Source organism: Lissotriton vulgaris, chromosome 7 (assembly GCF_964263255.1).
Source record: "Lissotriton vulgaris chromosome 7, aLisVul1.2, whole genome shotgun sequence".
NCBI classification, from domain to species: Eukaryota; Metazoa; Chordata; class Amphibia; order Caudata; family Salamandridae; genus Lissotriton; species Lissotriton vulgaris.
The window spans coordinates 1,541,099,659-1,541,116,790 of record NC_141695.1 but is presented as its reverse complement, the minus strand read 5'-3'; the positions used below and the strand labels follow the sequence as shown (position 1 = coordinate 1,541,116,790).

The window sequence follows — 17,132 nt, the reverse complement described above, 5'->3', positions numbered from 1 at the left end:
TGTTACATTAGTGGGAAAGAAATCTATGGATGGCAAAAGCTGCTTGCTGCTGTTTAGGACAAAGAGTAATCCAAGTGAGGCACACTTTTATCATAGTCAGAACGGATTGGATAACTTAGGTTCTTGTTGCTGTACATAACCATTACTGCGACAGTGTTTGTGCCTGTATTTCCCACTTAATGATAGCATGTTGTTATGCATTGTTAGTCATTTGAGGTGAGATTTTTAAAGATTGTGTGATGGTCTTGTGTCACTTTTCAGATGCAGACCTGTTACAAAACCCTTTGTGGTATTCACACAGCAACACAAATTACTATTTGCTTTACTTTGTAAACAAAAATATGAATACAGCGCATTGCGCTGCCTTGGGTTACTTTTCATCAGGTATGTTGAACATGGGTGGAACATGGGCATTCCTGAGCATCCACTTATGTATTTGATGCAAACTCAAACTACAAATATTTGTAGACAAGGGTTTGTGCCAGAATGTTGTGCTTGCCTGAGGCTGTGTAACAACAAGAAATGTCTTTATTTCTTCTTATTTCTTCTTTGAATGTCTGCTGCATTCTTCATCACACATCCAAAAAGGAACTAGCCCCAAAGGATAGTTTTGTCTCAGGAAGGTAGCAATTCCTGCACAAAATCGATACTTACCGTAATGCTCACACCCTTGCACCATTGATCTAGGCAGCTACAAGCGCACCAGCGAATGGAGAGAGTAGACTTTGGAGATTTGGCGCAGTTCTGCTGCCTTTCATTTACAGTACACAGCACAGAAAGCGGCATATTAGCAAGAACCTCGTTAAAGTTATCGCTGTTTTAGGTGCAGAAAACTACAGCTAAAATGGCGATAATGGGCTTGCTAATATGCGTTATAGAAATCCAATAGAAGCCCAGGTTCGATGTCCTGCACATCTAACAAGGGCTTCTATTGGAACTCTATAATGCATATAAGCAAGCCCATTATCGCCATTTTAGCTGCAGTTTCCTGCTGCTAAAACAGCGATCATTTTAATGAGGTCCTTGCTAATATGCCCCAAAGTTCGCTTGGCACACTGTATTGCATGAACTCTTTGAAAATATGCCTCTAGGTGTGTACATTTGAGAACAGTGGACATACCAATTGTTGGTGGATTACTAATCCTTTTCTACCCATGGATCTCAGGACTAATGAGGGGATCACTGCTCTAAAGGCACAGGAGCAGTCCAGATGCCCAGCAATGGAATAGGTAGGATGTTTGTCCTTGTTTACTTTCAGGATCACTTACACAGGCACACAACGGATTTGTACTACAAAAATGTATACTTTGACAATCTCCTACCAATTCAATTTATTTTAATCACCACAATTCACAATAGGAGGTTTTTTAGCCACTGCGTAATTAAAAAATAACAAAGATGACACTGTATGTGCTGAGAAAAGAATCATTTATTGGAAGAAGTATAAGAAAGATGCAAAGCGACACCTCACAGGATGCACTCTCGCCCATTCAGCCAGAGTGATCATAATGATATATTTGCAAGGCTTCATTTTTCTTAAAGCATTTCAGCAGCACTACGTTAGTTTCCAGTACGTGGATCTAGACATACAGAAGAGAGGATAGAAGCTTGATTTTTTAGGGACGAGTGTTCTTTTGCTGAGGCTTGCATCTAAATTTTATGACAGGCACCAGAATCATGGTTCTCTTTCCCTTTGATGGACCAACTCTCGATTGTGAGTTACTATTGGAAATGGGAACATTCCACAGCACCCTGAGGGGGAAAAAAATCACATCTTAATTAAATGTTTCCAGGACCACCATCAATTTTACAAATAATTGTAGCTTTTAAAACTATACGTTTCCTCTCATGCTGCACACCAGTGAATCCTACTAAGGGCCCAATTACAACGCAGTCAGAAAGGGCTTCCCTTGTAATCACCGATTCGGATTCCTTTCCGACCGATCCATTTTGATGGGCTTGGTGGGAAGGGAATCTGAATCAGTCTTCTGAATGGCTTATGATGGGCTCGGAGAGCCCGTCCGCCATTTGAAAGGCCCACAGTGATCCCCCGCCGGCTTTTTCCGGGTTGAGGGATTATGATGACAGCTTCCCACCGCCTTTTTGTACCGGCCTTTCTGGCACAAAATGGCTTTAGGAAACAGTTTTGTGGGGCCCCCAGCAGGGCTCCCATGGGTGCTGATCTGCCGAATGGCAGGCTACTGGGGACTTATGGTGCCCCCCTGTTGATCTCTGCACCCGGTGGCCAACACATTGAGGTGTCTGCCTCAGCGGGCAGGGATGAACTGTACTTTAGCATTTTGCTTTGAGAGGCTGCATTCCATTCAGAATGCATGCTTCCATAGCAAAGTATAGGATTGCACCCGAGCTGGGTTCGGTCGTATCCTAATTCCTGGAATGGAACCAACGACAGAGTATCTCGTCCAAGAATTGTGCAGATGCAGACTACTCTACCTGCACTAAATGGTTGTACTTAAAGCCTATAGATAATGTCAGGTTTATACTATTGCTGGTCATCAAGAGCAAACCTGAATTTAAATCAGATGATTTTTTGCACTAATGGTGTTCCCATTTTGACAGTGGTAACATTTGATTTGAAAAAAGATTGGCAAATGGTGCATATTAAAGCAAGTGAATTTAGTGACAAAGAAAGGTTGATAAAGTGATGGGAACATATAGTCTTGAAATAATTAATGTATTAAATATTACCCCATATCTTACTGAATTAATATGTTCTATAGTTACTGTAACATGCATATTGTACAGTGTGATATTTACAGGCCCTTTAAAACGTTTGCTTGCCTAGTGTCCTGCACTGCATGTGGCATTGACTTTGGAAAGAAATGATGTAACCTGAATGTGGGAGGAACTCACAGCTACTGACTGCAGTCAGTCTTATTGAAATGCATGCAGACAGGACTCTAAGAGGCCTGAAGAAAATGGGGGCTCTCTACAAGGAAACATGTAAAATACATTTCTGTGATTCCCATAGTGCACCACCCAACCAGTATTTTGGTTTTTCTCTGAGATCTTATTGCTTTCAGATAAATAATACAACAACTGACATGAAGCCAAAACCTGCTAGTACGATCAGGTTTGTCAATGGTTGTTTGCTGTTTAAGATAAATGAATAACAACAATGATATCTTATAAATAATATCATTGAAGATGTTTCAATTCTGAAATTGGAGGACTGTGAATTAAATATTATTAAGAGCTGTGGAAGGAGTATTGACCTACAGTTAAGTGCACTTTATGAAAGATATGTATGATCTTTTTCTCTGCACATCTCCTCAATCTGCACATCTTCAACATTATCTCTTTCCTCTTTACACCTTCTTTTCACTCCCCCCCAAATGTTCTTCCTGGCATCTCCTTCACTTCACCACCCCAAACACACCCTGCACGCATTCACATTTAAGCACTTTATTTTCCTATACTTTTGCCTTGTAAAGATTTTGACATCTATGTACCCGCTGAACACATATTTATACAGAGTTTCAATAGCAACTGGAACACATGACCATTGTTCTGTGTGGTCTGCAGAGAGGTTAATCCATTGACAGGCACTTTGTTTTTGGCTTCAACCTGAGCTCCAGAGCTCTCAATCAAAACCCCTCATAATCACCTGACACAACTCCAAATTATGCACTATTCAAGAGTAGTAAGATGCATGAAAAATTACAGAAACCCATCATGATGAAATAGCTAACACTTTTGGGGAATGGAAGATTGAGTAAAACAGGAAATAAAAGAGGAACTAAATCGCTGACATTATTATTTTAATGTTTTTAACATTTATTGTTCGAAAATCAATCCATATTTTTGGCATTAATGTTAAGGTGATGAACTTAGGGCCAATTTTAACCCATTGCAGCATGTAACTGTTTTTACTATAAGCACATATTTTTCCTTTTGCTCTTGACTAGAATATTTGGATCAACTTTACAAGGGAACAAAAACCCTGCTCATTGTTTGGATCAATGTTGTGGGGGAACAAATACAGCAGCCCCACTTCTAAAGGGGCTAGAAACCTTCAACCAGGGCTGAGGTGTCACCGTGGGGGAGGTTAGCATGACCCGGGGTCTCAGCACAACATACATGACACAAGATTAGCTTTATAATACTTACCATTACCAAGGTGCTGAATAACATGTGCATGCATCCAGTCTTACTATGTGACAAATAGGAAAGGGTGGAATCTTTGCCTAAGAATGACAGTTGTTTGGCCTCATTCAGGGACCAGACTCAGACGCCCAAAACCGTGATGCTGGCCTAGAGTGGATACATCACTACAACGGCAATGAAGGGCTTTAGAAAGGTAAGCCCTACATCATGCTTTACATTTCAGAAAGTTGATTTACTGCCTAGCTTTCATCTCCTGCTTCAGCATGAGGCACGACAGGCATCCTGGGCCAGGCAGCTTTAACTACATCAATTTGTGTAGAGATACAATCATATCTCAAAATAAATTGATCTATTAAATATTTTTTTAGGTAAACGTGAAGGAATTTCAGAGGGGCACATCCCAGAGCCCTAATGGAGAATCCGCTCCTGCATTTTGCTACTGTGCATTGTGAATTTCGAAGCGTACCACTGTCTACACACCAAACTAGAGTGCCATACATTGTACATTTTTAGAAAAAAACCGTTTTGTGTTTGTGTACCTACTGTTGCACCTTGGGATATTGACATTCCTTAGCCTTCCTGCAGCCTTCCAGCACCAAAGAGGATACCAGTGTGGGGTCAAAGGTTGGATACATTATTGTCCAAATGGAGTCATCAAGTTCAAGAATCTAAGAGGTTATGTCAACTATCCCTGAAGTGGTGAATTGACAATTGCCTCCCTGATTCCACACAACATGCTAATACATTGTCAGGCAGAAGTGTTACTTCTTTGACATCATGTGTTGTTCCTTGTTTAGCCGTTGTGATTTCTTTCCAATATAGCATTCACTAAATTAATATACATTTTCAACTTCAGTTGTAATACTTTCCTGCCTCTGAAACTATAACATTGTTTGTTTCAGTTTTTCATTTTGGTCAAGTTACATGAAGCTGTTTTTAATCATTTAGTAGTTGGATTTTAATTGCAATAATAATGGTATTTGAGAATATGTTTTTCGGCTAGGATTCTGACTGTGTAGTTTCAAAAAGTGTTTCGTACATTTGTGCAAAGAATAGTCAGTACTTAATCATTGCTGGCTAGTAATAGCAACGAGACGGTTCAGGTCAGTGCAGAGTTATTTATTTCATTATGTGTGCTTTACAGTATGAAAAGGCGATGAGTCAAGAGGCTGCTGGACACAAGAGTGGCAACAAAGACAGATGCAGCACTGCTGTGGCTGCAGACAGGGGTGCTGGATCTGCAGCAGCTGTTCTTGTTGCCACCCTATTTGGAAGGCAGACCTCACAGATGCTGGTTATTGCTGCATCCATGGTCGTAGTCAGGTTAATTTAGACCAACCACACCAAACAGCAGTGGAATCGGATGGTGCTAGACCTTCCCCTTCTATTGCAGCCTATGTGAGTGAAGTTACACAGATAATGGGCCTGCTTGGAGAGTCTTCTTCTCTGCCCAACTGCAGCAATCACGGTGTATGTGACCTGCAGTATCTCTAGAGCTACACCCTTGTCATGTGTTAAAGTTGATGATGAATGTGTCGAAATTATCTTTGGACATCACTTCTGATGTCCAACGATGAGCAACAATGAGTGAAAGAGACATTTTCAAAACCTTGTTTCACTATACATATTCTGCTTGATCCATCAGCACCACAAGAGCTCATGAGGATTCAGGGGAAATGACAGGTACAAGGAGTTTGGAGATTCTGAAGAACAGGCCAGTGGAAGTAACAAAGGGCAGTGACAGTAGACCACCAACATCAGTCTATCTGTAGTTACTCACTTCCTGGTTTTGGGTGACTTCAGATGAAGAGAGATACAGCGCTAGTTAGACCTGCATAGACTGTTAGGCTTTGCCTAGGAATGTGACATTGCAAATTGGCAATGGAAGAAACAGAATGACCGGCAGGACTACACCAAACAAATCAATGGAATATGTGGAATGAAAAGTAAAACAAAAGTTCCATAAACGTACAAAATTACAAGATGAGGAGTGACGCTTAAGGAGTCTGCTGAAACTGACAGTACTAAACCGTTGCTGTCTTAAAACATGTCAGATTTTGTGAAGTCATCAACAGAGGGCAAGGTTCAAGAAGAACATAAAAGATGTTTGATGACACTGCATGATATGATGCGGGTACTTAGCAAGTTAAGCACAGTAGAGATTTCTCAGGTTTTCTAAAGACCTGAAAAGGTGGGACCAACGTCATAGGTGTGGAGTAGGGTTAAAAGCTTGATTTGTCATAACTATAGTGCCATGTGACGGAGATGCCCGAAACATGGAACAATGATTTACACTTGCTAACTGCCCACCTCAGGTTAGCAGCATATTTGGCCAAACAGTGGGAGATGGACCCAACAAAGGGTTAAGAAGTATATCATAAAAAAACTTGAAAAAAACACTGTTAATGGAATGTTAACGTGTTCTTCTTCTGACCTGACACTAAGTTTTATTCAAAAACAGTTAAAGTTATGATTATGAATTAAAACTGAAAAGAAAACAAACTGAAATTGGTCAGTTGTGGTTACCTACACAAAGGCAAACCCCCGACCCTTGCATTGTGGGTTTTTGAGTAAAGTATGTGTGTGTTCTATGGTAACACGTAATGAAGAGAAGATGGATAGAAAGAAGGAAGGGAAAGTGCAAAATGGCAATGGAAGAGGCAGAATGACCCACAGACCAACACCAAATAAATTAATGGAAATGTGGAACTAGGTAGCGGGATCAATCAAATTTCTGAAGGCAAGATGCAAAATTAAGTAGGAAAAAATGCATAACAAAATAAAAGGCTTTGGCATTTACCAAGGAGAAATGTTTATTGTCATGAGACAAGTATAAGGAATAAGTATAAATGTAAAAAAGCAGGACAAGAGGTTCCATAAACGTAAGGAATTTAAAGATGAGATCTGGTACTAAAAGAGTCTACTGAAACTGACAGTACTTTCTTGAATTTTGCAAGGGCTGCCCTTTATAGCATTCCCAATCACCCAGCAGGCATATTCCTTCCACCATATCTCACTGAGAACCACTCAGATGAGAAGAGATGGGTAACATGAGCAACTCAAGATTCATCCATGAGAGTGAATCACATGGCAGATTATTCTTGCAATCAGGTGGATGGAAGTACCTTTTTAGGCTAGTAACTCAGTTGGGGGGCTGATAGACTGCTGCCTAGTTCAGTTTATGAAGAGCAGTGTGGCAGTTGGAGGACCCGAAGGGTGCATGAACCAAAAGTAACATAATTCATCTCCTGTTGGAGTTTTCTGGCAGACTGTTGACCTAAAATTTATTGGTCCGTTCAGCACACACCTGGGTGGACTAGTCCATTCCAGCCCTCTTTTAGCTCTTAATCAGAGCTCACAGGCTATATTGAAAGGACAGATTATTGCCAAAGCCAGTCTATGTATATGTGTGATTTTGTTATAAGTGTGTGAACAATGATAGAATGAATAGATAGAGTGATAGTATAAAAGAATAAATTAGAATTAGAACAAGAGTAGAATAAAAAAGAAAATTATAGGATAAATAGAATAAAAAAAAAAATAATAGAATACATCTGAATAGAATGAATGGAAACTAATAGAACACAAGAATAGAAAAAATAGAAGTACAATATGATGCTAAACTAACTTGCTTAAGTACAAGTCATGTGAACATTATCTATACTTACCGGTATGAGAGTGATCAATGCTTTTCCACCGAATTGGAGAAACAAAAAAGGATTCGGCAGTAGGCACTCTGCAATGCAGCAAGAGAAGGCATATCAGCAAAGGTGGATCACAATCAATGGTGTTTAATAACAGACATATGTCAGAGAGCTCTATACCATGTGACACTCTTCTTTATAAAGGATAACAGTTACAGGATTTTGTTAGTATTTCATTGGCTCGTCCTGGAAATAGCTCTCTGGATGAAGGATCCACTTCAGAGCTCAGCTTCAACCTGCTGTTGAATGATCCAGTCTGCATGGGACCCACTCGAACTATTATCACGCTTATGGTAATTTATTGAACTGAGTAATAGTGACCCATGTTGTATTTTTTGCAAACAAAAGTTACATTCAGTCGTATAATAGATAAAAAATTATTTTAAAAGCAAATCCTGACAGAACTGAATCCAGTTTTCCTTCAAAATACGAACTACACAAAGGGTGTGTTTTTAGGATGGAATGCTAAGCAACATTAAAGAGTGCACTAGAATAAATTGTGGAACAATGGTAAGATGGAGGAAATGTGTCAAAAGCTGATAAAGAGCTTGTTCTAATTATCTAATGAAGGAACGAAGAGGGACTCTTGTGGGAACACACAGTAGACACCGCAAGGTTTGTATTTTAGGCTGAGGCAGTGTTTGGGGCAGGACATGGAAAACAGCCCAAATGCAGGTAAAAGTGGCAATACTGAGGATGCAGTTATTTTTGCATATTGCAAAGAGATGGAAAAGTAAAGTGTCTAGAAAGGACCAGCATCGAGGGTTAGGTGGGTAGTGGGAGATTGGAGGGCAAAAAAGCAACGCATAACTATGTGATAACAATGGGGATTGCTGCGAAACGCTTGGTGATACTGAAAAATACAAAAAATGATGCTGGGCAAAGTGAATGAAGGTAGTATATTCTGTGTACCTATTCTTTCTGTGCTACCACTGGCTGCACTGAAATGGCTTTTAGGAATAATACAGTAGAATATTGAGATGGGACTTTAAATGGCATGAAATATTCTGACCAGAATATTTGAGGTCACCTAAGTCCACATATAAGTCAATATATGTACCTTGCGATACTTATATATTCAAGGTGCTCAGATGTGGAGTTAAGAATAGTAAATCTATACTTCCTCTATATGCATTTACCTTTTCATATTTTGTCCGCCAATATTCTGGCCACGATATTCCAATACAACTATATTCCTATACTCAATATTCTGTTGCCCTAGTACAATCAAATTCGGCAATCTAGTGTTTCCTTAGGCACCTCCCTTGTGTGATTGTCGACGGACTGACTGATGACATTTGTAAACTGTTCACCACACAGCTGGATCTCCTAGATCTGTGAGTTTTTAGTAGTCCCAGCATACATCCACGAAAATAATTTGGATACAAGAAATTCTTTTTCAACTGTACAGAGATGAATAGACGAGCTGAGAGCCCCTTGGGCATGTGCATGGTCAAATAGAGGCAAGAATGAAGGGTAAGCAACTAACCAATCTCACATGGCTTCAACTTTAAAGGATGCCAAGAGCAGCCTACTGTCGGTGAGTTCATTCTGCATAATTATTAAGAAGGCTACAATGTTTTGATTAGGGAAAATACAGTCAATCTCTGCAGTAAGTGTTGACATCTGTCCGGGTTAAAAAGTTGCCTGGCACCTTATTGGGGATAATTAGTGCCGGCACATGACCACTCATCAAGAAAAAACTAAAGGTGAGGTTCAGTCTACACAGATTACTGGTGAGGTAGGTCTTTTTCATGCTGAATTTGTAAAAATGAATCTCATCAGGAGGAGTAACTGAGGGGCGCTTAGTATAAGATGACATTTGTTCTGAATTGTAGTAAGAGTTGGGATTTGTGATAACGAAACAACTCCGGCATACATTATCCGACAACGGGGACACCTGATAATTGACTTACGGTTTGCTGGTGGTGTGAGGAACGTTGAAGGTAACTTGCCACTAAATAACACTTGTGTTCTCATGAACGATCTCCAGAGGCAGATCTCAAACAGGATGCTCTTGTGACTGCTGTGTCTTTTACTAACAAGATTATCCAGGTAAAGAGGTGTTTCTTCTAAATTATATACGCCTGCAGCTTGTGTGGTTTAATAATCTCAACACACTGTACTGCAATTGTATCAAATTTACTACATTATGTTTGCCCCGTTCCAAACCCTAACATTTGTATTTGTGTTCCATAGGGTTTAGTAGCAGAGCTGATGTCCCCCTTCTCCCTTCCTGTTCAAAAGTGTTGTTCTCCCCAGACCTCTCCTTGCACGAACCATCATAAATGTAAGTGTGTGTGTCTGGATTTAAATAATGTACACTTGAACTGAACTCATTTGTGTTCTCTTTCCCTGGACCAAGTTAGTTCCAGCAGGTCTCAGTGAAGTTGAAACCATGAGTTGTGCCTAAACATTGACATATGCATAGCCAATATCTTTACATCTGCAAAAGCCTCAGTATAATGCCACATTCATGCAGTGTAACATATGTGTTTAACAAACATAAAACATTCACTTATTGGCATGTCCTTAAGATGTTATTACCAATTAAGGATATTGCTACAATGCCATCTCTTGGACCCAGAAACGGCTGTCTGCTTCAGCAAATGTAACCAAGACAGATCCACAGATACATGACATGTGACAAGTTTGTTCCCCCAGGTGGATGGATTGTCTTTTCCAAATATTTTAGATTCTCTATTGCAATTTGTTCCCTCAAAGCCCAGAGACACAAATGACACATGCAAATATTACCATTGACAAAAGAAGTAAAAAATATTAAAGAATGCTTACTGTTATTAGGGGTTTTTCCTTTTAGCGCGGCTAAAATTATTTCTGAAATCTGAGTTGACTGTGGTAGAAGAAAAAGAGATTGAGATTAAGAGAGGTGCAGAGTCAAAAAGGTAGAGAGTGTTATAGTAAAACACGCACAGGGCATTAAGCATTTTGCAACATATTTGTGGGGGAGAAAGTTCGTTGTGGCTACAGACCATAAACCACTAGTCTTCATTTGGAATGATAAAGGGTTAAGAAATGCCAGTCCAAGGTTGATACGCCTGTTTTCTAAGCTATATGATTACAACTTCACCATGAGGCACATTCTAGGAGGAAAAAACTTCAAAGCAGATTTTCTTTCCAGATGCCCTTCTAATTCCAGTAGTGATGAAATGATTGTAGAAGAAAAGGAAGTTGTTGTGGGCTTACTGGATGGGTTTGTGTTAGCTAAAGATGTTGGGCCTCATTTATGAGGCCTTGTGTCAGTTTTGCGCTTCCGATGCGTGACTTTTTGTGACGCATCGGTGGCGTAAAACATGCCTCCTGTTGCGCATGGGCAAAATTTGCAAATTCACGGTCCGCGAATTTGCACAAAATCGCAAAAAATCTGCGAATTCGCGGATTTTCCAGCGAAATCGCGGATTTTTATGCGATTTGCACTGGAGTACTTTCTACTGGCTAATCCAGTAAGTGCTCCATAGTTGGGTAAAAGTGTAGTGCTTTTACTACACTGCAGCTGCGTAAAGGGCCAGAAGATGTGTCTCCAGTGACCATGTGTGCCTGTAACAAACATGCAGTTTGTTACAGGCACACGTGGTCACAGAAGACACATCTTCTGGCCCTTTACGCAGCTGCAGTGTAGTAAAATGCTACATTACTCCTTGTCACCAGGCACAGCTGTTCTTGTCCTGGGCTTTCCTCTTACAAGGCAATATTTTCTGATGAGTTAGGCCGAGCTGTTCGACTGAACTTGGACCACAATTCCCAGAAATCAGTGATTCTATAAATGTAAGCCCAGGACTAGCAGCAAGGTGACTTCCGGGTAACCCTACAAGCAGGGCCCTTATCTCATATCCCAATGCTCCCACATTGTAATTGTATTGTATTGTATTGTATTGTAATTGCATTTATATAGCACTTACTACCCCTGACGAGGCGTTAAAGTGCTTTTTCGGCAAGTAGCACGCTACTCCGGAACCCTTAAAGGATTAGTGTTGAATTAGTATAGTAAAATATGAAAGTAATTTGAGTGGTGGATAGTTTAGTTATTTGGATTCAGAAGGATAGCGGAAGGATAGAAGAGGGAAAAAAGGATTGCATTTATATAGAGCTTGTTACCCCTGATGGGGTGTTGAAGCACTTTTTTGGCGAGTGGCACACTACTCCGAAACCCATAAAGGATTAGTGTTGAATTAGTATAGTGAAATATGAAAGTAATTTGAGTGGTGGATATTAGTCAGTTATTTGGATTGAGAAGGAAAGCAGAGGGATAGAAGAGGGAAAAAGGTTTGCATTTCTATAGCGCTTTTTAACCCTGATGGGGTGTTGAAGCGCATTTTGGCGAGTAGCACGCTACTCCGGAACCTATAGGAATTCCTGTTACAGGAGGTGCTGTGAACAGCATGGTCCGTGTTTAAACATCGCGTCATACTTTGCTGTCACGGGTGAGGAAGGGAGATCAGTACTCAGTTGTGATTATCAACTGCATTGGCTAATTACATTTGAAATGATTTTAGAAACAGCATGATATGTTTGTAATTCACAGATTTACCTGCAGGAAATTCAAGAGTTTTATATGCTGGTTGAAACTTTCGTCTAGCTATTCAGTAAGGGGGCGTTTGATCCAGTAGTTGAGGTGACAGGTTTAACTCTTTCTGCAACACTATTATGCTTGTGGGTGAACATTGGGCCAAGCATGCAGAAGATGGCATTGCTTGTTTGCATGGATTGGCACTTAGCATGCCTTTTTCATCCTTTTTTTCTTTTTTCACTCACATAGGCACCCATCAGGTTTTCATTGGTAGTACTGTTGCCATGTCTATGTTCATCTTGGGTGCTGCAGTTGACACCCCTGTATGCTAGAATGTTTTCATCATTTCATTTATGGTGATTAGAGTTTATTATTAGTTTTTCCAAAAGCACTGAACAAGGGATTTGAAAATCCTGTAATGCATTATGCAAAACCAAAATTTCTGTTTGAATGGCTGTATTTGATTAATGTTGCATGAACAGTGTGATCTTCACATTTTTATTTATTCATTGTGATATTGCATTACAAAAGTTTTGGGGGGAAATTTGTATAAAAAACGGATCACTGAAACAATATCGAGGTCAAGAATATCGACTTACAAAAATATCGAGGTAAAAATATAGAATACCAAAATATCGACCTCCTATCTTCAAACAGGTAAGTACAAAAATATCGAATGAAAAATATCGATGTAAAAAATATAGTTAGTCAAAATATGGATTTTTTAAAAATGTTTTAAATTAAATTAGAAAATAATGAAATAATAAATATAAATAACTTAAACATACTTAAAATATTTTAAACACCTTAAAATTAATAAATAATTAATGTAAGTAAAAAAACATACAAATTCATTTGTTAATACATATATATATATATAATCGTAATATTAATAAATAAATTACAATAATTATGCCGTAGGATAGCGGAAAGGTTAAAATTTACTATTACCACTCCAGTGAGTGCAACAGTAGGGAAAGCGTTGGATAGCGTAGGGGTAAAAATTACTATTCCCACTCCAGAGAGTGCAACCGTAGAGAAAGCGTTGGATAGCGTAGGGGTAAAAATTACTATTCCCACTCCAGAGAGTGCAACAGTAGGAAAAGCGTTGGTTAGCGTAGGGATAGAAATTACTATTCCCACTCCAGAGAGTGCAACAGTAGGGAAAGCGTTGGATAGCGTAGGGGTAAAAATTACTATTCCAACTCCAGAGAGTGCAACAGTAGGGAAAACGTTGGCTAGCGGCAGGGTAAGATTTACTATTTCCACTCCAAAGAGTGCAACAGTAGGGAAAGCGTTGGATAGCGAAGGGGTAAAAATTACTATTCCCACTCCAGAGAGTGCAACAGTGGGGAAAGCGTTGGATAGCGAGAGGGTAAAAATTACTATTCCAACTCCAGAGAGTGCAACAGTAGGTAAAGCATTGGATAGTGTAGGGGTAAAAATTATTATTCCAACTCTAGAGAGTGCAACAGTAGGGGAAGCATTGGATAGCGTAGGGGTAAAAATTACTATTCACACTCCAGAGAGTGTAACAGTAGAGAAAGCGTTGGATAGCGTAGTGGTAGAAATTACTATTCCAACTCTAGAGAGTGCAACAGTAGGGAAAACATTGGATAGCAGGAGGGTAAAAATTACTATTCCAACTCCAGAGAGTGGAACAGTAGGGAAAGCGTTGGATAGCGTAGGGGTAAAGATTACTATTCCACTTCAGAGAGTGCAACAGTAGGGAAAGTGTTGGATAGCGTAAGGGTAAAAATTACTATTCCCACTCCAGAGAGTGCAACAGTAGGGAAAGCATTGGATAGCGTAGGGGTAAAAATTACTATTCCAACTCCAGAGAGTGCAACAGTAGGGAAAACGTTTGATAGCGGCAGGGTAAAATTTACTATTCCCACTCCTAAGAGTGCAACAGTAGGGAAAATATTGGAAAGGGTAGGGGTAAAAATTACTATTCCTGCTCCAGAGAGTGCAACAGTAGGGAAAGCGTTGGATAGCGCAGGGGTAAAAATTACTATTTCAATTCCATGGAGTGCAACAGTAGGGAAAGCGTTGGATAGCATAGGGGTAAAAATTACTATTCCAACTCCAGAGACTGCAACAGAGGGGAAAGTGTTGGATAGCGGGAGAGTAAAAATTACTATTAGAACTCTAGAGAGTGCAACAGTTGGGAAAGCGTTGGATAGCGTAAGGGTAAAAATTACTATTCCAACTCCAGAGAGTGCAATAGTAGGGAAAGCATAGGATAGCGTAGGGGTAAAAATTACTATTCCAACTCCAGAGAGTGCAACAGTAGAGAAAGCGTTGGATAGCGGGAGGGTAAAAATTACCCTTCCAACTCCAGAGAGTGCAACAGTAGGGAAAGCATTGGCTAGCGTAGGGGTAAAAATTACTATTCCCACTCCAGAGAGTGCAACAGTGGGGAAAGCATTGGATAGCGTAGGGGTGAAAATTACTATTCCCACTCCAGAGAGTGCAACAGTAGGAAAAGGGTTGGGAAAAAATTACTATTCCCACTCCAGAGAGTGCAACAGTAGGGAAAGCGTTGGATAGCGTAGGGGTAAAAATTACTATTCCCACTCAAGAGAGTGCAACAGTAGGGAAAGCGTTGGATAGCGTAGGGGTAAAAATTACTATTCCAACTCCAGAGAGTGCAACAGTATGGAAAACGTTGGCTAGTGGCAGGGTAAAATTTACTATTCCCACTCCAAAGAGTGCAACAGTAGGGAAAGCGTTGGAAAGCGTAGGGGAAAAAATTACTATTCCCACTCCAGACAGTGCAACAGTAGGGAATGCGTTGGATAGCGTAAGGGTAAAAATTACTATTCCCACTCTAGAGAGTGCAACAGTAGGAAAAGCATTGGATAGTGTAGGGGTAAAAACTTATTATTCCAACTCTAGAGAGTGCAACAGTAGCGAAAACGTTGGATAGCGGCAGGGTAAAATGTACTATTCCCACTCCAGAGAGTGCAACAGTAGGGAAAGCGATGGATAGCATAAGGGTAAAAATTACTATTCCCACTCCAGAGAGTGCAACAGTAGGGAAAGCATTGGATAGCGTCGGGGTAAAAACTACTATTCCAACTCCAGAGAGTGCAACAGTAGGGAAAACGTTGGATAGCGTCAGGGTAAAATTTACTATTCCCACTCCAAAGAGTGCAACAGTAGGGAAAGTGTTGGATAGGGTAGGGGTAAAAATTACTATTCCTGCTCCAGAAAGTGCAACAGTAGGGAAAGCATTGGATAGCGCAGGGATAAAAATTACTATTTCAATTCCAGGGAGTGCAACAGTAGGGAAAGCGGTGGATAGCGTAAGGGTAATAATTACTATTCCAACTCCAGAGACTGCAACAGTCGGGAAAGTGTTGGATAGTGGGAGAGTAAAAATTACTATTAGAACTCCAGAGAGTGCAACAGTTGGGAAAGCGTTGGATAGCGTAAGGGTAAAAATTACTATTCCAACTCCAGAGAGTGCAATAGTAGGGAAAGCATTGGATAGCGTAGGGGTAAAAATTACTATTCCAACTCCAGAGAGTGCAACAGTAGAGAAAGTGTTGGATAGCGGGAGGGTAAAAATTTACCATTCCAACTCCAGAGAGTGCAACAGTAGGGAAAGCATTGGCTAGCGTAGGGGTAAAAATTATTATTCCCACTCCAGAGAGTGCAACAGTAGGGAAAGTGTTGGATAGCGTAGGGGTAAAAATTACTATTCCCACTCCAGAGAGTGTAACAGTAGGGAAAGCGTTGGATAGCGTAGGGGTAAAATGACTATTCCAACTCCAGAGAGTGCAACAGTAGGGAAAATGTTGGATAGCGGGAGGGTAAAAATTACTATTTCAACTCCAGAGAGTGCAACAGTAGGGAAAGCGTTGGATAGCGTAGGGGTAAAAATTACTTCTCCCACTCCAGAGAGTGCAACAGTAGGAAAAGCGCTGGATAGCGTAGGGATAAAAATTACTATTCCCACTCCAGGGAGTGCAACAGTAGGGAAAGCGTTGGATAGCGTAGGGGTAAAAATTACTATTCCAACTCCAGAGAGTGCAACAGTAGGGAAAGCGTTGGATAGCGTAGGGGTAAAAATTACTATTCCCACTCCAGAGAGTGCAACAGTAGGGAAAGAGTTGGAATGCGTAGGGGTAAAAATTACTATTCCCACTCCAGAGAGTGCAACAGTAGGAAAAGCGTTGGATAGCGTAGGGATAAAAATTACTATTCCCACTCCAGACAGTGCAACAGTAGGGAAAGCGTTGCATAGCGTAGGGGTAAAAATTACTATTCTAACTCCAGAGAGTGCAACAGTAGGGAAAACGTTGGCTAGCGGCAGTGTAAAATTTACTATTCCCACTCCAAAGAGTGCAACAGTAGGGAAAGCGTTGGAAAGCGTAGGAGAATAAATTACTATTCCCACTCCAGAGAGTGCAACAGTAGGGAAAGCGTTGGATAGCGTAAGGGTAAAAATTACTATTCCCACTCCAGAGAGTGCAACAGTAGGGAAAGCATTGGATAGTGTAGGGGTAAAAATTATTATTCCAACTCTAGAGAGTGCAACAGTAGCGAAAACATTGGACAGCGGCAGGGTAAAATTTACTATTCCCACTCCAAAGAGTGCAACAGTAGGGAAATTGTTGGATAGAGTAGGGGTAAAAATTACTATTCCCGCTCCAGAGAGTGCAACAGTAGGGAAAGCGTTGGATAGCGCAGGGGTAAAAATTACTATTTCAACTCCAGAGAGTGCAACAGTAGGGAAAGCGTTGGATAGCGTTGGGGTAATA

The 17,132-nt window shown here is 40.4% G+C and overlaps 1 protein-coding gene across 2 annotated transcripts in view; it reads right to left on the bottom strand.

Annotated features, from left to right (window-relative positions):
* Window positions 1-1,411: 1,411 nt before the first annotated feature.
* LOC147705961 (uncharacterized) overlaps window positions 1,412-17,132 on the bottom strand; it is a 277,062-nt gene continuing 261,341 nt past the window's right edge. For both annotated transcript variants that reach the window (XM_086932425.1, XM_086932426.1), the window contains 3 exons: window positions 10,629-10,686; window positions 7,797-7,864; window positions 1,412-1,752 (listed from right to left, as the gene is read on the bottom strand). In XM_086932425.1, the coding sequence (XP_086788551.1) occupies window positions 1,723-1,752; window positions 7,797-7,864; window positions 10,629-10,686 (156 nt within the window). In that variant the 3' untranslated portion in view covers window positions 1,412-1,722. The remainder of the gene's footprint in view (window positions 1,753-7,796; window positions 7,865-10,628; window positions 10,687-17,132) is intronic.